This window comes from Lonchura striata, chromosome 2, assembly GCF_046129695.1.
Source record: "Lonchura striata isolate bLonStr1 chromosome 2, bLonStr1.mat, whole genome shotgun sequence".
Taxonomy (NCBI): Eukaryota; Metazoa; Chordata; class Aves; order Passeriformes; family Estrildidae; genus Lonchura; species Lonchura striata.
In genome coordinates, this window is record NC_134604.1 from 67,007,072 (window position 1) to 67,034,151 (window position 27,080).

The window sequence follows — 27,080 nt, forward strand, 5'->3', positions numbered from 1 at the left end:
CTCTATTTCTGTTAGTTCACTTGCTTTAGCGAGCACTGGCTTTAGTGCAGCTTATGCTTTGTGTAATGGCAGATGCTGCCAAACGTGACTCATGTTTTCTCTTTGTTCCCTGGTATAGCAGGCTCTCCAGTTGCTTCTCAGCATGAGGAGCAAACTTATTTCTTAATTAAAACAAACAAAAAAACAAATTGGCAAGAGCCTCAGACAGCAAGATGTTTTGGGTGAAAGGCTGTGCTCATTAGCATTTCTCCAGTGAAGACTAGCAAATTTCCAAACCACGCTGTCTGGGACAGGTTCCTAACCCTATGAAACTCTATGGCTCTGGAAAGGATGGAAGATAGTATCTCTCCAAGAATAAAAAGCTTTTCCATCACATTTTCCTTGCCGGCTGTCCGGGATGCATGACACACGATAGTGTAATGCTTTCCCTTTTTAGAAAGAAAGACTGCAATGATGGAACTGCTCTATGCGATTTAGTTTATCATATGAATTTTCTGTAGTACCGGTTGTCCACTCTTGTCTTCTGGACAAGATTGCCTGAGTGGTTAGTAGGGCTACCACTGCCAGAAACTCTGCCCACATCTATTTACCAAATTTACATTTTCCAGTTTAGCCTCTTTGCAGGTGTGCTGGAAAGATGAAGAATTCCTTGCTTTGCAATATCTATCTTCTCTCTCCCCTTCTTCTGGAGAAACCAGGCTGTTCTCTTCTGCTCACCTGTATAGTACTGCCCTAATGGGATAGAACTCCTGTAATTTCAGAAATATAGGTGCAGAAGTTTGTTCCAGCCACCAGCAAGGAAGTGGGATGGGGGTCCTGTTAAGTCTTTCTTTTTCATCCAGTGCCTTCATGCAGTTCTTCATTGAAGGGTTTCAGAACCCACCACAACAGACTTCAGGAGAGCACATTGTTGTCTGCTTGGAGGATATGTGAATGTAACTGTGGAGTGAAATGCACTTCAGAGTAGTGAACAGAGCCGCACTCTGCTTAACTGAGCAGACACTCCTGCATGTGGTTGAAAGTTGCATCCAGCCCCAGCTACTTGTTTTGCCACCATCAGATTATCTCATATGAGTTCTGAGTGAAACTAAACTGTCTCCCACTTGATTTTGTTTTGTATCCATGTGAAATAACCAGGAATGCCAACTCTTCTGCTTCAGAACCAGAGTCTGTTTGCAGGCTCCCTATTCCTTTTGCTTTCACTGAGTCATCTTGCATTGCAAATCTGCTTCTTCTTAGAGACTTGACAAAGCCAAAGCAAAATGCTATGAATGTGATTAAGATAGTCTAGCATGGTCCCATAAAACTCAGGTTGGCAACTGTAGTCAAACTGTTTCCCTATGCATCTTACCTGCCAAGCACAAAAAGTAGCTGGAAAGACAGGTTCGGTCAGAGCTGGAATTTGATTTCTGAATGGGGCCAATAAATCTAAAAACAGATCTTTTAAAAAGTCTTTGCTTTATATTTTTTTCCCTTTCCAGTTAGGTCTGCTTACATAATCTCTCCTTTGTCCTGTATTCAATCCTCATTAAAGCTCTGTTAGATTTCTATATATACTTTTCTCATACCAAAATATAAAACAAAGTTTGGAGAAGTAAGTTTGGGAAAGAAAGCTGTAATTTAGGATCTCTTCCAATTTCATTCTCTATCTTGGGTTCCTCATTGCTCATCTCATCATGCTGAGCCCTCATGAGCTGTTAGCTGTTGTAGTCTGTGCATCCCCAATCACTCTTGAACTGATCTGAAAATTTCTGCCAGTTGCAGGAACTGACTGACATATTGGCCTGTTATTAGGTCCTGAACTGTGTTACAAGAAATTGCCAGGTTTGTCTGTTTCTACAGTGAGTTTTGGCTCCCATTTCCATCTTGGAGAAATTTTTAATGTTCTTTTTCAAAAGTTGGCATTGCTGATAGCAGAACAGAGTACTTTTTGTAGCACTTGATTTGATTTCTGTACTTTAGGTTGTTTTCTTTCCTCTCCAATGACTGTACTTTACCTACTGATAAAATTCCTTTTCTACAGTCTTTGATTAATAAGTAAACATGGACTGTGCTGGCTTGGGAGGAGAGGATTCAAAGTGCTACATTTTTTTATGAAGTGAAATGAATCTATTAGCACAAAATTATGTGGAAATAATACACTTCTAAGAAACCATGTTATTGAAACATGCTCTTCTGCTTTTATTAGTTTGGTCTGCAGATTTGCTAATTCTAATTTCATGTAGGCTCAAGGTGACCTGTTTCTCAATGTAGAGATACCCGTCCTGCATACAACACCATTTGAATGCAAAGATCCATCCCTGGTGATGATGATTCTGTACTGTACTGTTACAGGTTTTCTCATCAGTCGCAAGAAACCATGACATAATTTAGTTGGCTTTAAAGAGAAACCATGTGTGAAGTAGAAGGTATAGAAATTACAGAGATGCTGCAAGTAACAAAGAAATTAATTAAAATGAACAAAAAAAAGTGGGTCAATTTTGGCCTAACTTTGTTCAAGTTGTTCCTTTTAAATATGAAGAGCAGAGAAAATAGGCAGATGGGAGTACAGAAAAGGGAAATAAGCCAAAGTGATTAGCCTGGTGACCTTCCCTTATTTCTGGTGGATTTTGTATGTATGTGCACTGTGCCATTGTTTCTGATGAATAAAATTAACATATTCAATTTATATCCTAAAAGAAGCCTAATTTCAGTAATTTTCTCACTACTGCAGTTCCAATTTAAGGTGCAAGTTTTAACTTCGGAAATTGTTTGTTATTGTTATATTTCTATATTTTGCATATTTATGTGTTCAGATCGAAGATACCTAAGAAAATAAAATAATAGTTTTATAAAATAGCATTCAGGTTAATTAAGAAAAGAAAATAACTCGGAACAATGGCATTCCCCTGGGGTTTTGTTCATATGCCATTTTAAACAGTTGAACGTTGAGTCACTCAGTAACAGATTAGCTTATTCATCAGCTTTCTAAGAGCTAAATTTCAATGGATTTCTTCCCTTTCTTATATTCTTTCAAATGATTTATATAAAGGAAGGTTTTCACTATGTTGGTAAGGGTTTCCCAAGAACTTTCCAACTAATGCTTAGTTAAACAGATTGAGTAGAAATTTATACTGTAATTAATTTGATGACTGGATTGTGTTGCACAGACCATATTATCTAGAGTTTTCTACTAAGGAAATGAAAACCTAAGGTGAAGAAAGTTAAGGTACTTCACTTGTTTCTGTTATTTATTATTTTAAATCATAATTGTAATTAAAACTTTTTAAGCACCTTGTAGTGTTCTGTTCAACTCTTTTTTGAATGTTTGCTAGGCATTTTGGGAGGCTTGTTATTTGGGTGAGATCCACAGTGTCTTTTTTCAGGGTGGCCAGAAACACAAATTTCAAAGGCCCACTCACTATAGCCTAGTGAGTAGGCTTACATAGAATATGCTGCTAACAATATGGGACTTAACCTCCACCTAGAAGACTTGGCTCCTCTGTAGAAATAGGTTTATTCAAGCAATTTCATTTAAAAAATGCAGTGGCTTGAAAAATAATTAATATGGATATTTCTGACATCCAAAAAGGTGTCTGAGTTCTTTTTGCTAAACACTAGCACTCAAAACCTACTGTAAGAAATGTATGTCATAGTATAATTTCTTGTTTAATGAAAAATCTGTTTCCTATTCCCATTTTTAAAATTCATGGCTTTGGATGGTGGTATTCCAGGGTTACAAATTAAGACAGAGGTCTTGATATGCCATTTATAAATATGTATTTCTCAACATCTTCCATGTTATAATTTCTTTCTAGGAGCAGCTGCTCTTTTCTTTTCATGCTCTCTCCACAGTTTTTAACAACTCTGAGTGGTTCCTTTGTGAATCCTCAGAAAATTTGTGATTTTTTTGGGAGATGGTCAATGCTTCTTCCATGATGTCCTTCATGACACTGCACACTAATTCACAGAAAGACATTGCCTTGTTATCCACGTTATTCCCCTTTCTTCTCTGTAAAGAACATCTCATTAACTTTTTGTAGCTTGGGCAAGCCAGAGAGTGGAGTGTTGCTAAGCTGTGATGGTGACAGACTGCTCCTTTTATTTAGGAAATAAACAGACTCTCTTCTTGCTGTAGCTCTCCCAGGTGCAAATGTTTCCATATTGTCCTACACTTTACCACCTGGCCAATTACTACATCCCCAGGTCTCATTTTCAGGCTGCTCATTTCAGAGCCTGTTTCAGCTGCAGTGGTTTTGATGGTAGGTCTTGGGAAACCTGCTGCTTTTCAGTGGAAGAGGTGATGGAGGTGCTTGCAAGAACTGTTCCAATAGCAAATCCTGGGGATATGAAGGGGAGAAGTAGGGGCTCGAGGATAGTATCTGAGTAGCAGGGACCAAGACCTGCAGGAGGAATGCCACAAGAGCAGAGAATTTGTCTCAGCATACCAAGGCCATTTACAAACCTCTGTCACATTATTTTGCATTACAAGGCATCACCTCTTATTTAGAAACTTCTTTTCTGTCAGTTCATCTGTAATTATTCACTTTCTGAGCATTCAATATATATGTTTTTAAGGGCTAGCTCTGCTACATGAATCCAATCATTAGTTTCAGATTGTTGGAAATATAAGTGTTTTGAAAAAACTGACATGAATGTCTACTCTCTCCTTGGAGGCGGCTTTGATACCACCTTTATGTTTTTCACTGAGGTATTTACACTGAGGAAAACAACTTAGCATTAATGACTTTTTCTATTAGCATCTACTTTCACATAGTCTTTTCACACCTCTCATGATGCTACTACATTTTTTCTGTCTGATTCAAATTTTCCAAGTTTATTAGGTACATTATCTAAACCTTAGTACTGACTCAGAGAGGTCAGGAAGTACCACTGCAGACCTACATGGGACTATTCAGTGCAGCGAGACAAAAGCTGCACAGAACTGCAGTTCTGTGGAAAATGCTGTTTCTACAAAATTCATGTGATTTTTTTTGACTTTTTACATGTAAAGAGAGGTGGTCATACTCTTTAAAGGCAAAAGCAGGCACGTTTAGAGAGTGCTTTATTCAGGAGATTATTCTATGAGATGACCAATACCTCATACAGAATAACTGGCTCACTTGTAAATGTTTGCATTGTAGACACCTGTTCCTAGATGAAGTGAATCCCATATGTGCAATGTACTGTTAGATTAACTCAAAGTTTTGTTACAGTGCCAAAATGTAACATCTTGATGATTTGGAATATAAAAGCACTTATTTTCAGTTAAATGTACAAATGAATCACGTATTTTCAATATAGGTTTGGGTTTTTTTCCATACCTTCCATTAATTTGATTCGTCATTATTTATGACAAAAATGTTGCAATGGAAATTCTGATTTTCCCTTGACTTCTGATTTTCCATTATTCTATTCTGTTCTTGAACTGTTATTGACTGTTCTTGAGTCTCTTCTATGCAACAGCCTTAGCCACTGCTGAAGACCGTAACAGCCATCTTCCTGGGAATAAGAGTTTGGGTTCCAAGGAGGTGTCCCTTTGTAGTAAAGATTTTCAGGTGGCCTGCATTTTATGTTCCTAGCCTCCTTTATGTTTGTTTATTTAGCCACTAAAAAACAATATTACTTGCTATACTTCATATCTCTTCTCCAAAACAAAAAAAGGCAAAATCTTATTGTCTGAAAATATGAGGCTTATGGTTTTGGTTTTTTAACCAAAATGAAACATAATTAATAAAATTAAGCAGTAAATAGCCTTAACAACCTGCTTTGCCAATTAATAATGTCTTCCAATGTATTACTGCATCAGTATTGTGTTTGTTCAGTATTTTGAACTTCTCCAGCAAAACTTACTTATTCTGAAATGCCAAACCAGTAAGATTTACTAATTGTTTCCCCTGCAAAACTGTTAAGGTAGCCATGGTTTTTACACAACCATGTCAGCATCTCAAAACAAATTGAGAAGACTCTCAGGAGTGACATATTTAGCTGCATAATGTCAGCTATTAGATAAAGGTGGTGACAAGGATAGTGCAGTTAAATACCTACTCTCTAATTACATTCTCTGGGAAAATTAGAAGTATATGAAAACACAAAAGTTATTACAGTAATGTACAGATTTAATTATCTTGGTTACTAATATTAAATAAACTTTCTGACAAAACAAGATCCTTAGACTCAACCTTTCCCTTTGGCTTCTAGAAAAACTTGAAGGCAAACAAAAGATAGGTCTTCTCAGGAAAAAAAATTCACTCTTTTAAAGTATACTTTTGCCTTCAAAGTGTATAAATTAGAGCTTTAAACTATATCCATTTGTTAGACACTATGTCATATGCTCAGTGTGCTTTTTTTATAAGTTAACATAGACCTTGCATTATAGTATCTTCAGAATAATAATATTCAAAAGCTAAACATTGCAAATATAACTTCAAAGAAATCCTGCTTTGCTAATGTCTTAGGGGAACAGCTGGTGTTAAATTATCTCTGCTACAAAATGTATAGATCTTTCAAAATATCACATGAATGTTACATAAATAGTTCATATTTATTATTCTACTAACTGTATTATGCTATTATTAAACTATATGATTAAACTATGGCCCTCTTGTTTCACTCATGCCAGAAGAACTAAAATCTGTAATGTGCTGCACGAAAACAAATCCAACCTTTCAGGTAGGTGTCTGAGAAGTATAACTGATTTCTGTTGCATTATTGTAAAAAAAAGCTATAGAAAAATCAACAAAAATCAGTAGTGGCACTTTTTAACGTATCCTGACTTGGAGTCTTTCTGTATTGACCTTTTCCTTTATGTTTCCTAGTTTTCCCTTGTAACACCAGAAGAACAAGGTCTGTAATTGTAATTAGATCAATCTGACAATGAGTCACTCTCTGGCAGCTAAAGAGGAATCAGGAGAAAAATAATCTAATCTTAAACATGAGTGGTATTTGCTGGAGGGAAGGGAGGAAGGGAGGGTGTATGTAATTTTTTTAAATGGGAATGTAAAACTTGCCAGGAATTCCTTAATTTTTTTTCTTAAATTTTTTTTTCCTAATCTTATTCATGATATAGAATAGCTGCTGAGTATATTGAAAAATCAGAGCAGTATTGAAATCACCTGTAAATACATATTTCCTTATGTATGCAAAATGACGTTTCAGTTTCTAATTACACTGTTAGGGGCAGAAGTAGTGGCAGAAAGATGGTCATGTCTATTTTTGTATCCATTATCCTGTGGCAGCAGTTCAGAAATTGTAAACATCTCTAGTAGGCACCTGAGCATCCTGATCATAGAATGGTTTATACTGGAAGGGACCTTAAAGGTAATGTATTTCCAATCTTTCTGCCATGGGCAGAGATCCTACCCACTAGATCAGGTTGCTCAGAGCCCCATCCAACCTGGCCTTGAACACTTCAAGGAATGGGGTATCCACAACTTCTCTGGACAACCTGTGCCTGTGCCTTGCTACCCCCTGAGTAAAGAATTTCCTCCTAACACCTGATCTAAATTTTTCCTTTCTTAGTTTAAATCCACTGCCTGCTCCCATCACTATGAAAAGTGTCTCTCCCTTTCTTTTTTAGAGGCCACCCTAAGTTCTGCAAGGCCACCATAGGTCTTCCTGGAGCTTTCTCTTCTCCAGGCTGAACAACCCTAGCCCTATCAACTTGTGTTTATAGGAGAGGGGCTCCATCCCTCTGATCATCTTCATGGCCCTCCTATGGACATGCTCTTTCCTGTCATCCATGTCTTTCCTGTGCTGCAGACACCACAGCAAGACACAGCACTCCAACTGGAGTCTCATGAGGGCAGAGTAGAGGGGCAGAATCACCTCCCCCATCCTGTTGTCACACTGCTTTGGAAGAAGCCCAGGCTGTGGTTTGCCTTCTGTAATGTTGGCTCATATCAAGCTTTTCATCCACAAAAAACCTCAAGTCCTTCTCCACACGGCTGCTCTCAATGAGTTCCTCTCCCAGTCTGTGCTTGTGTCCGGGATGGCCCCAACAGATGGAGCCCTTTGCACCTGGACTTGTTGGACCTCATCAGGTTCTTGTGGGCCCACTTCTCAGGTTTGTGCCGGTCCCTCTGGATGGCATCCTGTCTTTCTGTTGTGAACTTCACTGCTCAGCTTTGTGTCATCTGAAAACTCACTGAGGGAGCACTCAATCCCACTGTCCATGTCAGTGATGAAGATATTGAAGAGCACAGGTCCAAAGACAGAGCCCTGAAGAGACAGCACTTGTCAGTGGCCTCCACCTGGACATAGAGCCATTGACCGCAGTTCTCTGGCTGTGTCCATCCAGTCAATTCCTTATCAACCAAACAGTCCACTCTTCAAATCCTCATCTCTCCAGAGATGAGGGTGTCAAATAGCCTGTGTTTAAGGCTATACAAATGTCTAGGTAGATGACATCTGTCTGTCTGCCCTTTTCAACAGTTGCAGTCACTCCATCATAGAAGATTGGTCAAGCCAGGACTTACCCTTATGAAGCCATGCTGGCTGTCTTGCATCACCTCCTTGTCTTGCATGTGCCTTAACATCATTCTCCTTGTCCTTCCCAAGTACAGAGGTGAGCCTCTCTAGTTCCACATGTCTTCCTTTCTTATCTTTTTAAAAATAACACTAATGATTGCCTTTTCAAATTTGATGGAGAGTGGCTTGGCAACAACATCCTCCAGCTTCTTCAGAATCCTGGGATGCATATCATCAGGTCCCATTAGCTTCTGAGTATTCAGCTTCATCAAGTGGTTGTGAACCACCTTTATCTATTATAGTGGGAGAGACTTCACTCCCCCAGCTCCCACCTGGAGACTCAAATAACTGAGAGACATTCAGGGATTTGAGATCCTGCAGGGGTGAAAGCCACCGTTCTTGAGAGGCCTAAGTACAGCCGCAGTCTTAGCATAGCAATCTACAGCTGGCTGTTGTGAAATCCTGAGCTCTGGGGGTTTCTGAGTTGCTTTTCCTCTCTGGAGCACAAATGCCTGACTAGACATTTTATTCTCCATCCTCTCAAGATCCAAGATTGGATTGCACTTTTGAGAATAAGCACACAACTGAGCAATGAGTGTTCCCCTTGCAAAATGTCACATTTGGTGTAGCATCTAGAATGAAAGTCTAAGCTAGGCTGTGAGGTTTTCAATCCAAGGGTGATCCTTTGTTCCTATACATGTGCATGGGGTTTGACCTAGTTTTTCATATATTGTGTGTTTTAAAAAGTGACCTTATTTCTGGTTGAATCCTGAATATGAGGTGCTTTGCAATGTAAGCAATAAAATAACATAACACTACATAAATGGTAAATTGCTGCATTCTCTAGGTTGCTGTCTTGAATTTTTACTTTAGTCTCATATGGATAAAGCTCTCAATATGTGCTCCAAAACACTGTGACTAGCAAAAAGGTGATAGGTAGAGTACTGAAAATTTACAACACCTCTAAAACTTCTGGAGATAAGAGAGGTGAGTACTTTCTGTACCAAAGGAAAAGCCCTTGTGTGAAAGGTAATTTGAGTGTCTCTTTCTTTCCTTCAGAACTCATTAAAATAATAGTCACCATAGAAATGTCATTGTCTGATTATTTACTAAAATAAAAAGGGTCATGCTGGAATGCATTTTAGTCAAGATAGAGCTTAGGCTTGCCCAAGATTAGATATGATTCTATTAGACTTGACATAGAATGAAGGTGAACATTGCAATACATCATGAAAAAAATGCAGCAAGAAATCAGGCTTTTATCTTTAAAGAGCCGTAAGAATGTTTAGCATGAAACCTGGAGGAACTCCAGGCAGTGCTTCATGGTGCTATATACACCCAGCATTTGCTGCCTGTTTGGGTTTGTATAGCTATGAATTCAGACTAAAGGGGTACAAAGATTCTGAAATAGAAAGAAGTCAGTGAAATAATGATAGTTCCTTAATCTCACACTTGATTAATATGTAAGGCCTCTTCTCCTTTCTTAAATCATCTGCCTAGAGTTACATATTTTCATTCTTTAATCATGTTGATGATAAGTAGGCTTGACACTGGCTGTTATATTTGGTGAGCTAAAATACACTGTCATAAAGTGTGTTGTTGAGTCTGTTTTGATACTGTCCTGTTTGGCACAGTGTAAACATTAATGTTTCAATTGATTTTTTTTTTCTTCTTTTCATCAGCTGTAAAATATTAGTCGGTATTTCTAGTGATAAATGGGTTTTAAAGATAAGCTGAGATACTGAAGGGTCCTGAATGTGAAGATGCAAGTGGCCATGAAGCCCCAGATATTGCTGCAAAGGATGAAACATTTGAAGTTACATAATAAGTAGATAGACATTTCAGATATTCTGTAATTAACTCTAGCAGCTTATTGTAAGGTTCTGTGTATTTGATGGTTTCCTTCAAGCTCTTGCAAGTCTTGTAGGTCCTAGATTAAATCAAGACCTAGCCCCCAGTCCTGAGGTACAGCTAATCCTGGAAGAAAGTCTTCAAACTTTTTTCACAGGCTGTCAAGAGGTCAGCAAATTTTGAAAACTCATTTGCATTAATTTACATACATAAATTTATATGCTTCTCTGGCTGAAGATCTACTTATAGTTATGCAAAAGTCCTGTCTTACTCCTAGCGCAGTAGGGACAAGTCCTCAGATACTTGTCACTATGAATGAGCTATTGTTCTTTGAACAGAACACATGGAGGTCCCAAGGAATGGGGAACTGGTTTATCTTACTGCCATGAGACTCTGGGAGAGCAGCCTTCACTTCCCTCAATAATTAATAAAACAATTACCAATCAAATGTACATTTCGATATACAGCTGAAACAGAATTCAAGCTGTGAAGGTAGAGGCACATTCAGCATCCAGTTTTCCAGCAGGTATCACCAAAGTTGTTGCAGATGTGCATTCTGACAGTAGTCCAGAAGCCCAGTCAGAGAACATAGGAAGCTGAAAATCCTTTCTTGCATTAATTAGTATGTTTTGCCCACTTTTCAAATGTTTCCATTCTAATTTTTTTTTCTTGGAACATTAGACTATACCAATTAGGAGGTAACTTTTTGAAACAGAATAGCAAACACTGCTTTCTGATCTCAGATGTTGTGTCATGAATTGGCATTTTTTTTAGTTGCTGTGAATAAAACTGGACGGAAGATAGATGTGGATCTGTAGGTGCACCCTTTACTGTGGGGTTTTTTCAAATTTCTCATTTGTTGACAAAATAATTTTCACCTTAATAGTTTATTCTTGTTGGACCTGACTTGTAGGTCTGATATAAATCAGACCTACTTTGATTTAAGATCAGCTGAAGCAATGATGTTTTTTGTAAAATCAGGGCTTTTTGAAAGATGAATAGTGCCTTAAATCTAACTGTAAAAACAAATTTTAAGCAATGGCCATTAATTTGAATTACACAACAAAAAACAGAGAATGATGATATTTGTCTCACAGTGATTAATAACAAAAACATAAAGGTATGTAGTAGAAAAATCTCCATTAATTCCACCAGCATTTAGTTGTAGTCCATGATGTGCCTGTGAGTGGTATAAAAATTGTTCAACAAATGTCATAAATGTTAAGCAATGCTATGAAAATTTTCTTTTTATTTCAATTGTCTGAAACTTGCCTAATATCACATTTTATAATTCTATAATTTCAAGTTCAGTTTATTACATTTAAGAATCATACTGAGCTATGAAGAACAGTAACACTGTGAAGAGATTGTGGAGTTTTCCGCTAAAGGATCCTTGAATATTTCTAGGAAGGCCATGGTGCTTAGCTACCAAAAAAAACCAAAAACAAACAAACAAAAAAAAAAAAAAAAAAAAAAAAAACCAGAAATTACTGTTTGTCTGCAGTGCAGAGAAGCATAAAACAAGTTCTTCCTATAGGAGTACAAGGTATGGAGATATTTCTGTGAATATATTTATTTTGACTGTCCGTGACAGCTGAGAAGTAATACATGCCAATTTTTTGACCCCTCTGTGGTAGTGCAGTTATTTAACTCCTTTTCAAGAACTTAAGTGGCTTTTTTTTTTTTTTGGGTTTTGGTTTGGTTTGGTTTGGTTTTTTGTTTTGGTGGGGGTTTTTTTGGGTTTTTTTTGTTTTGTGGTTTTTTTTTGTTTGTTTGTTTTTTTTTTTTTTTGCTTTGAAATAGCTTTAGCCAGTACTACATATATTGATTAGTTTGAATCTGCTTTAGGCTATGCAGAAATGGGGGGGGGAGGGGAGGGTGAGGAGGATGGGGCGCAAGGAGGGGAAATATGAGCTAGTCCCTAACAAATTTCTGCTGTCTCCTTTTGTCAGAGAAGGATGCATGCAGGTGACTAAGTACCTCATCATGACTTTTGCCAATGACTTTAAACATGATATGACAGAGAAAAGTCAAGGTCAATGCTTCTGTACAGACATTTTGTGATATCTGTAAGACAGTAAATTATAAATTATAAAATATGGTTGTGGATGTGGAAACCATAATATCTCTGACTCACAGTTAGACTTGTGTATTAGGGAGTGATATAGCTGCAGAAGTTAGAGACCAAACTGCTTAAGGATTTGCTCTGGATAGCAGTAATTCAAGGGTCACTGTAGCAGTGGAGATGTTCATGACTAGCTGAAGAACATTTTTTACTTTGTTCAGTCAGTGCTGCACTGACTTGCTGGAGGTCACAGATTAAGCCAGCAGCCCCTTCAGTATGTGAGTACACAAATTTATGCTCTCTTACAACCTCAGCAATTTTTGCAGGGAAAAGATTGGAAAGGTGGGTGAATCAGAGCTGCACACACACACATATATATATATATATATTTAAATTGTGTGTGTCTATATATGTGTGCATATGCTTACCTGGGGAGGGGAAGAGGGGGTGGCTAAGGGTGCATAATGTGTATCTTGTAAAGACTTCTAGATCCAGTTTCTGCAGAGTGTGTTGAGTCAAATGCAGCCCACCACCACTGTTAGTGTATTTTTTAAAATGGATTTAAGCATAGTATTAACATTGAGCATGTCTTGTCTAAATAATTTCAAACCATACATGTCTGTTTGTCTTTTGGTCCACTGCAGCCCTCTTGTTCTTAGTTCACATGTGCATATGGAGTTCTCAACTCTTTTTACTGAAAAATGACCACTAAACAAACCTGTGTTGGTTTTCCTCAAGAAGCCTAAAATGTTGACCAAGATTTTAACTGATGGCTAATACATCAGTTTACTGGGAAAAGTGCATTTTTGTTTAAGACTAAATTTCAATGATGAGTTTTAATGACTGTGAAGGAGAATACCCGATATCCACTTAGAGCCTAGCCATCATGAAACATTTCTGTGGACACTCAGTAGTGAAAACAAACAAGCTGCTGCTAATGGTAGTCTGAAGTTCATTCCCAGCTAAGTACCGCTCTGGGCCAAACTAAAATAACACCACAGCTATAGCCAGAGCTCACAGGGCTCAGTTTTCATGTTCTGCCATGGATTACTGCTAACTGCTGTTTGCTTTAGCAGTCACTCATTTCCCAGAGCAGGATGGCAGTCCCCAGCTTTCATGCCTCTCTTTGTTGTTGTGTGACCTCTTGTACCTTTCCCACTTCATTCTATCTTTAAAATAGATATAGCACTTCTTCCTACTCAAGCGGGTAAAAATGATAGCAATGTGTGACTCACTGTATTGTTCCAGGATTTTAAAAAGCAGGGGCTTCTCTGGCCTCTCACTTTTGTTCATCTCTGGCAGTCATTGCTCTTTTTATTTGTCTTTCTTCCTCCCACCTCCACCCCATCACATTTCCACCTGACCCCCACGCATATGTTGTGACAACTACATTATCTCCAGTTTTTATTCATGTCTTTGTTTATACAGAAGCATGGCTGGTTATCTTAGCAGAGGATTGAGCACTAATTGTTATTTGCACAGTTCTGAGTATGTTGATGTTAGTCCTGCTGCAGAGTTGGGAGTTCAGAATGACTAAGTGCTTCTGGGACTTGGTAGAGATAAAAGCATAATGAAGAGGACATTTTTTGATTTTATCAGGATGAAATTTGCTGAGATGTGGCAGAACTGTATCCTGTAACAAAGTGATCCTTAAGGGTGGGTGTTGGGAATTGGGCATGATGAACTGAACATTTAGGACACCATGCAAACCAAAAGTGCATACATATTCCACAAGCTGTTTCCTTGGCTAAATTCTTGAGGTTGCCTGTACCTGCTTTGCAAGAACATAATACCCATGTCAGGTTAGATTTTAATTGGATTTTGAAATATTGGCTATTATTAAAGCATATCTAAAAGCACAAAAATGGGAAGTGCTATTGAGAGTTTGTGTAAGTGAAAGAGAATGGGGGTGTATCACCATTTTACACCAGGTGGAACCATACCTGTTTGGCTGCCCTGGTCACCTTGAAGGGCCGAGGGATACCTGTTTTTGCAGTAAAACATCTGTGGTCTGTCTCTCAGGTATATCCAGCTGGCCACAAAGGGCAAAATAGTGGCAACAGAGAAGCTGTTCTCACAGCTTGCTTTGGTTAGAACATGATCTTCCATGAGCACAGTATAGAATCCCTGAACATTTAACAAAATTACTATGGATATATTACAGCAAAGTAACATTCTGGAGTTTTAAATATCTACATCTCCAAAGTAATACTAAAAAAAGAATAATTTTACCTGTTCAGAGCTATTTTCTAAATTAATTCCAGTGACCTCTAAAATCACAGGTATAATAAAATCCTTTAAGGTGAAGAAGCTATCTGAACTTATGATATCTTGGTGCCCTTTTTTAATGGTTTCATGTACAAATACTGGTAGAAACAGTCCTTCTGTTCTGTGAAATGCTTTGCAGTTTGTAATATTTTCTTATATGATTCAAGACCAGGCTTTGCAAATTTCTTATGTAATGAAATACAATGAGTTAAATATTAAAGTAAACACATTTTCAACATAAAAAGTATTTTTTCCTTCAAAGCTATCAAAATGAAACCTTTTAACAATTAGCTTTTTTATTTGATAATTCAAATTCTCTGTTAAAAAGTCATGTCAATTTAATTTTTAAATGGAAAAAGATGTAGGAAAAGTCCTCAGTAGTTGCAAGCTCCAAATTACCATTTCTACTGATTCCCATACTGTTGTTCTTATCCTTCTGTGGCATTTGTGGATCAGTTGCAAAATACTGAACCTTTTTTTTTTTACCCTAATTTAAGTGGTGGTATCTGAGCATACCTGCATTTGTGGTGCAGCATAGTCAGCAACAAAGAGGCTCTTGTCAACATGGAGACTTTTTGCTAGCCATTAAATAAGGAAATTATTCATGTTCAGACTTCCAGTAGTTGTACTGGGGCCAAATTTAGGAGATCATATAGTTCAGTCTTCAAAACCATGGAGTAGCAAACACAGTTATTTCATTCCATAGGGGAAATCATAGAAGAAGCAAAGGTAATATAGAGTGAATGACAGCAAAAAACCCAAGAGATTACAGAGTATTAAAAAAAGTGCTTGCATTAGAGCAACATGTGAGACAGAGGAAGTGGAGCTGTATTGGAGCTATTGTGATGAAAGCAGCAAATGAAACAGCAGAAACTGTTTGGTGATAAAATTAATGTTCTGCTGCTTTTGATTCTTATTTGTCAAGATGAGTGCTAGTGCTGGTGCAAGACAAATAGGCATGGCCAGTTGAGCCACAGGGATGAATGGTATCATCCAATCTGATGGCAAAATGAGCAATTGCAATGGTTTAATACAGTAAAAAATACCATGGAGGCACACCCTAGCACTCACCACAAGTGGCTGCTCCTCACCTGTTGGGACTGAATCTTCCTCAATAAAAATTTGGTTATAACCCCCTGAGGCTGTAATTGCTTAACATTTGGAAATCATATTAGCATCTGCCAGAGGTGAAATCTCCCTAGTCTGTTGATATAACAAATTCTTTTAGATAAGTATGATAAATTACACTTACTGAAATGCACGTTGCTTTACTGTTAGTCTTGTAGCTCATTTTCTTCTAATCTCACTTGGACCATTGTTACAATGGCTTTAATTTTTATATACTTTATTATTGCCCTGCTCCACTTATTGTAAACCTTTTTTTAATGCTGTTCAAAAGCTTTCACTTTAAAATAGTTTCCAGGCAGTTTTCTATTTGATCAAAGCTTTCAAAACAGCAGCCATAAGTCACATTATTTTCTAAACTTCTATCAATAGGCAAAATAGATACATATTTGTAGCAAAGAGAAAAAAGCAATTTAATAACTCTTTCTTTCTATGACAGTTTTTTGAACCAGCACTGATCTTGGTGCAAAATAAAATAAATATTTAGACTAAAGTAAAATGCATTTTAAAAACTGTGAGTGAGGGTAATTTTGCCAACTAAAATACTAAAAGAGGGAAAATAATTTTCAAAATTTCATTTTGTGTTTTAATGGCTGTGCATAATTATTAAATATGCTTTAATATCTCAAGGCAATTTTACAGTTTTAACTTTTTAGAATACAGCTCAGAATATTAAGTTGAGGGTTTTCAAAAGATATATCTGTGTCCTCTGAATTCTTACAGAAGATTGAAACCTGCCAGTAGGTACTGAAAGGGCTCCATGACCTCAGGAAAATCAATGAGGGTTCCTACAAACTGGTGGCCTGTGTGAAAGGCTGCAGTGAGGTATCCCCAGAGCCTTCTCTTCTCCAACTCTCTCAGCCTGTCTTCATAGGAGAGCTGTTTCAGCCCTCTGATCATCTTTGTGGCCCTGCTCTGGGTCCATTCCATGCTTTTTCTGTGCTGGAGTCCCCAGAGCTGGATGCAGCACACTCAGTGGGGTCTCATGAAAGTGGAGGGACAGAATCACCTCCCTTGACCTGCTGGTCACTCTTCTTGTGAACAAGCAAGAAGACTTGACTGCAGAATGGGGGTCTGTTTAAACTTCTTTCTTTGACCCCATCACTAATAGTTGGCAGCAGAGTAGGTCAGGTTTGATGGAAGAAATTGAGAATTTCACTTCCCCCTGCTTTCTAACCTGATGAGGAGGCCAAAATGTTGTGATGTAACAGGTATGAGGCAGAATTGCATCCAACCAAGATCTGTCTTCCATGCCACAAGGGGAAATTCTCTGATACAACTCAGGCTGTATATCAAGTGTGATGTCTAATAAACACCTCTGCAGTGGTTGTATTTTAAAGGAAAATTATGAGCTCTGTTGTCAGCCTTTGAAGATGCATCTTAAGCACTAAAATCCAGCAGCCGTTTCAACGCAGTACCAAAGATGGGTGCCAAGTCTGAGAGAAATCAAATTTCTGACACAGCAATCTCAACAGTATTTTCTGTGGAATAGCTCCAGTATTGCCATTATTCTCAGCTGACTAATGTGCTCTAGGGAACTTGCAAGTGTCATCCAGACTGAAGATCTCATTGCAGGGGCCAGGAAACTTCAAGTTAAGGCTAACATTGCTGAGTATCATAATATTACTTCGGTTTTGGGCTGTAGAATTTTATTTTGAAGTAGTAACTAGGATTTTCTTTCCTCTGTAAACATCTTTCCAAAAGGATCTAATAAACCCGCTACACAGATGATTGAGCTTTTCATGTGGATGGCTTTTTTCCTCCTTTAAAACTGCCTATATGTCACTCTAATTAAAACCTGGCAGGTCATTAAATTACTAGAATGAAGAACCAGCATGATTTTCAGTCTTTATATTTTGCAGGACCTTTTTCAGTTTAGAGTGCTTTCCTTCAGTATCAGTGAACCAGTAGGAAGTCATACAGATTTATCCTTTTTCCTCTGCAAGGAGTGTCATGTTTCAGAGTGCTGCTGCCAGTTGCTCACTGCAGAACATAAGCTTACAGAATTCAAAGCCTTTTTTATTAACAGCAGATGTAAAGTAGCCCTGTCCAAATGCCAGGGTTTATTTGATAGCAAGGATATTTCTGATACCATATCTATGTTGAATAAATTCTCTGTCTTTTTTATTAAATGCCTAGAAGAGATATTTGCATGAAGAACAGATACACTAATTACCTTTTTTATTTTTTTTTTTTGGAGGGTGTGATTTCCTGAGAGTGAATGATGACTGTTTGACAGGTATTCAGAAATATTAGTGGAAGATAAGGGCATATTTGTAATGGAAGCATAAAGGAGCTAATAACTAATAGAGGTTGATGGGGAAGAGGGAAGCAAAAGATGTGGATGCAAAATAATCTTTTTTTTTCTTTGAAATGGTGTATGATATCACAGGATTGACTGGCATTACAGGATCCCTGTAGTACTGCAAATTAAAATGGTTTTGAAGTTGTTTGAGTCAACCATTTCACAATCTGTACCAGAAAAAAAAAAGTTTTTATGTGACAGTAATGTTTCTGGGATATTATTAAGTAATTTAATTCAGTTTCACGAGTTCCATGCCCTGATCACTTATAGTCATGAAAGATTATGTATACATCAGAGAAACACTTTTTTGATGTGTTTGTTTATTTTCCTTGTTGAATTTATAATGCTGGTGTTTTGCTTCTACCTTCACTTCCACTTCACTGAGGAGTTAATTTGAGTAATTTGTTTCCACACAGAATGCCTTTCCAGAAAATCACAGAATCGTTGAATCATTCAGGTGGCATAAAACCTCAAAGATCACCAAGTCCAGCCACTAACATAACACTGTTGAGTCCACCATTTAACCTTGTCCCTCAGTGGCACATCTTCATCTTCGCATTTTTAATTACCTCCAGGGATGTGACTCCACCCTTCCCTGAACAAACAACCTGTCTCAATGTTTGGCAGTGATTTCTGTGAAGAAGTTTTTCTTAAAATCCAATCAAAACTCCCCCTGGTGAAATTTGAGGCCATGTCAGGTTCTTTATAAATGCAACATGTCCACTTTCCTCCCACCAATAGATCCACAGCCTTTCTTGAGGTACCTGCACTGATACTGAGAGTTCAGTTGCCTCATTTATGTCACTGGCTCATGCTGCTCTGATCATGGAGCACAGGCCAACTCTGTCCAGGCAAGCTTTTGGAGACCTTTTCTCACAGAGGTGAACATGGGATGGCCCTGCTGACATGCAGGACTGCTGAGGGGGAGGAGTGGACCCAGCATCTAAACGTTTCTGGTTTCTGTGGACTGGTATACATGCTTCAGCAAATAAAGCATGGCTATATCAGCAGAGTGTGTTTATCTTTGGCTTCTGTTTGACACTTGCAAAATTGTTACAGCTGGAGTTGTACGCAAATGATTTCTGTATTATTCATAGCAGCAGGTGCTGCAGCAGTCATTTGGCTAGAGTTGTACTCTCTTGGTCTATGGTTTCTATATATTTGATTAGCTGGTGCCATGCTGTTCAGATGGGTTGGTTGTCCTCCAATAAATGTATTTTGTTACACAATCAGTTATATAGTGCGTTATCATTTCCGTAAATCACTTCTAGTTGGCAGCTTTCTTTTGCCTCTTGAGATTGTTCCAGCAATAATTTGCATCCTTTTTTGTATGGCATCCTAAAAAGATCTTGGAAGTTAACATAGCCTGAGTGTGTTTTTAATAGCTGGTGTCCTTCTGGCAGCACTAGAACACACAAACCTGTTATCCATAAAGGACTGACGTATTTATTTTTGATTTATGTATCATTTATGAATTCTTCAAGAAGTGCTTATCCTAAGATGCAGTATAGCAATTTAGGCATCAGCAAGGCTTATGCCAGAGTTGTGATTCTAAAATCAGGTGCCTGTCCCCAGCCGGGGCGATAAACAACACTGCAGCTCACTGAAGACTGGAGAGACTATATGATATGCCTCACTCCAAAAGGCATCTCAAAAACCTGGCACACTCATGTGGGACCTGCTTGTCCCTGGCCAATTGACATAGCCATGCCTGAATTTCCTACTTCTCTGTGGAAATTAGATGCTTTGCCACTAATGAAACCTGATTTGGACTCACCCACTCATTATCTTCTCATCAGAAGTGACCACTATTCTTAATCCCTGCTGGCTAAAGATAGATCAACTTCAGCTGCTGCTCAGGCAGACCTTGCAATGGAGCAAGAGGCTCTTTTAGAATTAAATTCTCTTGCAGAAGGCAAAAAAAAATGTAGACTAGCTGTGCTTTCCCTATTATTAAGAGAGATACCTAATCAATTTGGTTCGATGCTAAGAGGAGGAATTTTTCAATATCTCAGTAAAATTTTTCATTAAATAAAAGGTAAACAAAAAGCATGTTTTTATAGAGAGATTCCTATCAAGGCTGCAAAAGCAATATTGACTGAAGAGATAATGGAGCACTTGGTGCATCTGATGGAAAGGTGCGGATGGTTGCCCATGTGCAGACAAGCAGATAACAGGAACAGGGTGTGTCACTGCAAGGCACAGGACTGTGTCTTTTCAGCTGCCTGCATATTGGGCTCTTCACACTGGTACCTGGAGGAATCAGTTCACCCTTCTGTTTAATTAAAAAAAATTAGGTGCAGTTTCACCTATTATGCTACTTCCATTTACAGCCTGCATTGCTGAGGCAGTGGATGGATCTATGAAAGGAAATGCATTTAATCACTGTCAACAACCTCCTCATTTGGGCACTGAAAGCTATTAAAGAGAAAAGTAATGGACCAAGAGGTGCATCCAAGTGTGGTGTTAATGGCACCCCTTTCATTTAGCATGGCAAACCCAAAGCAGCAAGGTGAAAAATATTAAGAAAACAACGTGGCGGGTCAGTTTGCCCACAACCTCAGGCAGAGCAACCCTCTCTTGGTCACAGATGAACAGGAACTAGGCATCTACCTTTCTGAGACACCGTGTCCTATTTCTTGCCCATCAGTAGAGCTGACTACACAACTTTTTAGCAGCCTGTCTGCTCCCTGAGCCCCACCAGTATTGCAAGACCCTTTCAGGCATTTTACAGTGTGCTGTACCTTATGTATTCTGCTTGTAGAGTATGCTCCTAGACTCACTCACTGCGAGACAGGTGTGAGAATGGGTGCCAGGTTGTCATTAGCAAGCAAAACTAGCTATTCTGCATGATTTTTATTGATAAGCTCTGGATTTTATGCTTTGTGTAAGGTAGTGATGATTAATAATTACATTGATTGTCATCTTGAAATGTGGAATTTATTTGAAGGAAAAAATATACCATTATTAAAGAAAAATCACTTTCTTACAGATGCTGTTTCAGAAGCTGTGCAAGGAAAAAGCAGGTAAGGCTGCATTACTTCTTGAAAGTTTCTTGGTGGCTTGTGTAACCATGCATGCATTGATGGAGGACCTGGGGAGTCTCTGCTATGAAATGGGTGTTCAGTGCATTTGTGACAATCGCTTTCATGCTGCTGTTCATGACCTATTGGTGTAGGATTAAGGTGGTTCATAGAAAGCTGATAATTCATCACCTTTTGACTTACACCTTGCAAGGTAAATTCTGAAATAATGGGGATAAACCCAAGCCTTTGTTACTGGTGTCAGAGTGGGACTGAAGGTCTTGCCATGGCGAGGTGTGTGTTATGTGTGAGAGAGGTAGGTAGAGATGAGGAACACCTCAGAGCTTTTTTTTCTCAGTGGTCACTCAGCAGCTGAATCTGATGAAGGGGCTCATTATAGAGGCATATTTTTCAAAAGATCTAACAGCCCCTTGGGACCCACATGTCCCAAGTGGCAGAGTCACAATGCCTGATTTCTCCCTTGGCAGGAGCACACTATCTGGTTGAATCATTTTTCATTATTAATAGCATTAGTGAGTTTCATCATTATGGAGGAATTGTTTAGGGCCAGCAAGGCACCAAGACTGGAGTAATAAGCATAGCTAAAGACTCAGATACCCTGAACTGCACATACATTATCATGCCAGGAGCTAAGGAAAGGTTTGGATAGACATATGTACACACACAGCGATCCTGGTTCAGCAAGATACTTAACACACAATTAAACTCGCATTTGACAAAACCAATTAATTGCAACAGGCATAAGAAACTGCTTGGATGATTTGCTTAATTGAGAGTAAATGTCCTTATTAAATTGTAATGAAGCACAATTAGGAAATACAGAGAAAAGGAACTGCTTCCCAGAATGTGGGTTACTGGGGTTTAATAACAGCCTCACAATTTTGCAAAAAGAAATGTTCCCAAAGTCTAGATGAATCCACCTTCCCACGAAAGTCTTTGCCAGCTAGAAATATTTCAGTCATAAACCAACTGACCTCTGGAGTCACCCATTTCTGACTGCATTTTCTGTTTTGTTAGTCAGGATGTGTGCAGAGAGTGCCAATTAAAAGGAAAGCAATTGGACATTGCTGCTGTAATTACCCCTCTGTCCTTAGATGACTTAGCATCTTTTTTTTGGCCTGAAGGACTAGTTTAAGCCAGTTTGTTCACTCAGTGATTTCTTCTTGCATCTGTCTCTGATCTAAACTGCATCCACTGTTCATTCCAAGGACCAGCCTTAACTAAGTTAAATTCAGATGAATGTGGCTTTTTGGAGTCAATTTCACTGATTCAGTGTCTCTGCTGGCAAAACATAGTGGCTTAGCAAAATGACAGAAATTTTGGGTTATAAAACTCAGGTCTCCATAGGCAGTTTCACCCTCATGTGTTTTAATTAAGGTCAACAAAACATGAAGGCTGCTGAGCAAAGTGTAAATGTACATATTTTCATTCATTAACTTTTGCTGCTTTACGATTTGGATGTGGATTCATTCCATGATGGTATTTGCCAAGGAAACACATGCCTGGGCTTTTCCAAAGCTAAACAAATTTCAGAAGTTCTGAGATTATTTGAGCAATTGTTTTAATTGTCTTCATTGTTGGATCAACACCTCTCTGTGCCACTGAAGGCTCACTTTATAAAGAAAAGAAAAACCTGTCAATGGCAATGCATTTTAAAGAAAATTAATTAATTTAGCAGTGTTCCCATTTTATAGTATTATTGATTTTTAATTATTTTACTTTTATGATAATATTAATTTTATCAGAGAGATAAAGTTTTAGTGCCCATCCTAATGGGAGAACTGTAGGATGACGATTGAAAATCTGATGACTGCAAGCATGAAAGAAGAATGATGGTCATTTTCTGACACAGTTTGGTCAGCAAGGTGAAACTTTAATCATAGAAATCTAGCATATGGTAGAGCTGGCAATAAATTTATCATTAAAATGCTTCTGGAAGAAAATGTCCATTTCTTCAAATAGGACATTTTACAGGAAAAGGTTTGCATCCATTGATCTATTTTAAATTGTTTCTGTAAAATAGGCACACACTTCTCAACATACAATGATATAACAGTCTTCAAAGTGAGAAGTGTTAAGTTTTATTAAACTTTGAAATTTTGGCTTTGAAATTTGATACATTGAAGTATTAAAAAAAAGAGAAATAAAAAGACAAAACCTGATTGAAATTACAAAGAATTGAAAATCTTTGTCTTGAACTAAAGGAGTTTCTTCCAGATTTGCAGTTACTTAAACATTTCTGATATTTTCTGCACTTTCTGGATAATAAATTTTCTCTTTTGAAATTCTTGAATGAGAAGAAAACCTATCCTGCCTGTACCAGCACAACACAGCACTCACTGTTTGTTTTCTGCATCATTGTCCCCTTACATCCTTACTTCTTATTCTTTCTCATTTTCTTTTGTATTCTATTTTTCTGACCCCTTTCTTGGTAAGAGCTCTAGAGCTCTCAGAGGGCAAGGGAATCTTTCCCAGAGTGCCAGTGGGTCACCCTGCCCTCCCCACCAAAGAGCACCTATAACCCCATCCAGTCAGGAGCTGGGGATGCACAGGGCAGCTCAGAGCTGCTGCAGCTGAGATGGGAACTTCTGCAGCCCTTTCCCCAAGGCTGGACTGTCCTCAGCTTCCAGTCATTCTCCATGTAAACATATTTGCATATGAGAGGGAAAAACCTGCCCTTTGGGATGCTGTTCTCTCTCCTGTTGAAGTTTATGTTTCTTTTTATTTCCCCCAAATTAATGCAATATGCTGGGGCTTCCATTACCTGGATTTGTAGTGGGTGCCTCACAATATGTTAAACAGGATACCCAAAATGTGTCTAAGAAAAGCTACAGCTGCACAGACCATCCAGACACACCAGGGAACCTCATCTGAAGTACCAGCATTGCTGGCAGTGTCACTGCATGCTTGCCAGCCTTGTGTCATTACTTCCAGATGTAGTAACGTTGGTACTTAGTACATGCACTGGAATGAATGATAATGTAACCATTCAAAAAATTAAATAATAGTTAGATGTGATTCTTGAAGCATTAATTTATTCTGCTTTCTGCTTTTTTTAATCATGACAAGATGCTGTATGAGCTGACGGCTCCCTGGGGAATGGGGCAGACACAGGAACAGAGGTCAGACAGCTTCAGGATGAGGCCTGGGGACAGGGATGTCAGTCTGCAAGTTGGGTCACATGGCTGGGCAGGGCTGTGGCAGAGAACAGCCCTGCCAGAGCATCATGGGGCTGAGATGGACAGCTCTGAGATGGCTGAAATGGAGCTCCACAGACTCTGAAATTTATACATTTATATAATTTCATGCTATTAAATAAATACAATGTTATTTGGACTTAGATCTAGGCTGCAAATGTGGTGTTGCCCACACCCTTTAAGATGTAGTTAGCAAAGTGCAAGGGACAGGTGCAAGAGAGGACAAGCAGTTTGGAGTAGAAAAGTTGTTTTCATGCAGACAGGCTCACCCTTGGCCTGAGGTGAGCAAGTTGTCTGTTGGCTTTCTGTTCAAGTGGTAGACAGGAAGGCAATTCACACTTGTATGGCTTGTATGTGATGGTATTAATAAGCAAGTGCTACAAATATGTAAAAAATACCGTATTCTGTGTTTTTACCAAGACCTGCGAAAACACCAGATTTATCCACTGAACTCTGCTTCCTTTTGGAATGAATGTGGCTATCCTGGTGGTACCTGAGGTTTCAGCCATTAAACTACATTCCTGCTGTCATTAATGATGACATTAGATGATGCCATTAATAGGACTGCCTTGGTTCTATCTCTGTGCAATAAACCAATCTGTTCAAGTCATCATAATCAATGCTTTTCTTCTCATACTGCCAGGTACATAACACCAAACCTAGTCTGCACTAGCTATCTCTTCTGCCCTTGCAATGTAGAAGGTCCTAATTGTCTGCTGTGGTACCCTAGAGAGCACCATGCTTAGCTGCTCCTATTGCCATTAGATTGCTGCTGGGTTTGTGGCTAGCCTGTGGCAGTCACTACTAAAACCTGGCTGACTGATGATGTGTGTCCTTACTATCCCCCAGTATATGTCTTAGTAAAAATCATTCCACTCAGATTGAGCATTCTAGCTGCCTAATGTATTTTAAAGTTATCACCCATAGCTCAAGATGACTAACACAGAGCACACTTCATCACTGGCAGGGAAAATGAGCCCTCACTTTGCTGACAAAAATTTGAAGTCGGATTAAAAGCTGACACATCCTCTATTTTAGTGGTATGTATGAAACACTAAATATAGCAGTGTGCTCATGTATTTGCTGATGCATGGTAATGTAGTCTGTAGCAGAACAGCAATGGGCTGGCAAGGAAGATGGTGCACTGCGGTAATATGATAAAATCCTCATGTGACCTTGGCCATTTCAGAAGTACTCCACAGATAATTGTGTATCCTTGACTGATATAATGCAAAATTCAAACAGGGGCAGTAGTGGTCCCAGGGCTTTAATGAGCAGCCTGATACTGCAATATTTGCCTAGGCACAATGCAAATTGACTTCAGGGAGAGGTCTCCATAGTGTAAGAAACAGAACTGTGCTATATAGCAGCTGTATATGAAAAACTGCCAACAACGGGCCTGATTCTGGGAAATGGGAGGGAGCTGGAACTCCATCTGGCTCTTGTTAGAAACTGAAGGTGCTCGATTCATCACAAAATCAAACCTGAGTACAGTACTTTCAACTGATTACATATTTTTATATTTCCTTAGTCATAAAAGGTTTTATGCTCCTGGTTTTATTTTACCTTTCCTGCAGTCCCTGGGTAGGAATTATGGGCTAATCACACTCTGAACAGGGAAATGGATGTGGCTCACAGAACCATATACCCTCTGGGATTTTCCTCTTGCTTGTGGGGGGACGGAGGGGATCTCTTTCAGCCTTTCACTTGCCATGGATGTCTGGCAAGTGTGCTGGTGGTGGAGCTGAGGCTGTGACTGTGAAACCCCTCTTCTCATCCCCTTCAGAAGAGAGCAGCACTGGATTAGACATTCAGCAGTGTCTTGCAAGACCTAAGCAGTACTTGTGTCTCATGCTGTCATTACTCCAGCTATAAAAGTTTACCCAAGATGAAAACCTGACCTTAAATAACTGGAGAAAATAATACATCCCCATCCAATGATCCCGTGCACTAACTACAAAGCAGAGCAGGGTCACTTTGACATGCTTCCAGCACAAAGTGGAGGTGCTTACTTTGGACTGAAAAATGAACTGGCTGTTTTCCTAAGGAGTGGAAGTAAACTACTGAATAAACCCAGCTGTTTGGCCTCTTAACTAGTTATGCTCTGTGTTGCTCAAATTAGAAGTCGGTAGAGTTGGTGCTTATCCTGCAGTCAATTCATCAGAAGGTCATTTCATTTGGCTTCAGTTCTAACTTTTCTGTAGTGCCAGTTTGGCTTCCAAAATTAGGCAATGAGATTGCCTCTTCTTTTCATAATCAGAAATTATAGAACAAAGCCCTTCTTTGTTCTTCTAAAAAGGCAAATCTTTCCTAGTCAGCTCTTACTGATGTATTGGAGTAGTTGAGGTCACTGGGATCTTCTCTCAAAAGCAAGAAGGAAATGAGATATTGCTGTTTCTCAAAAAAAACCCAAAAAACAAAACAGCCAGGTATAGATTAGAAATTTATATGTTTACTCTTTTAGTATGTGAATTATAGACGAAAGCTTGATTCATTAAGAAGTACTCTGAATTTTATATGACATTTCTAAAACAATACAGCAGCAATATATAAAAACACTTTATACACATGCAACTACTCAAAGTAATTCTGAATATCTTTTTCTATTTTTCTTCTCCATGGTTCTTTCTGTGACTTTGATTTTTAGTCAATATTTTTAAATAATAAAGAAAAATACTGAAAATAGAGATTATAAATATTAAAAATAATATCTAGTTCATTATTGTACAAAATATAGGTAATTTCAGAATGAAGATATTATAAATACTTCTCCTATC

At 38.5% G+C, this 27,080-nt stretch overlaps 1 protein-coding gene across 1 annotated transcript in view; it reads left to right on the forward strand.

Moving 5' to 3' along the window:
* Positions 1-27,080, forward strand: part of STARD13 (StAR related lipid transfer domain containing 13) — a 286,742-nt gene that overhangs the window by 100,148 nt on the left and 159,514 nt on the right. The window contains exon 5 of the mRNA XM_077781433.1: positions 21,055-21,088. Coding sequence (XP_077637559.1) covers positions 21,055-21,088 — 34 coding nt within the window. The remainder of the gene's footprint in view (positions 1-21,054; positions 21,089-27,080) is intronic.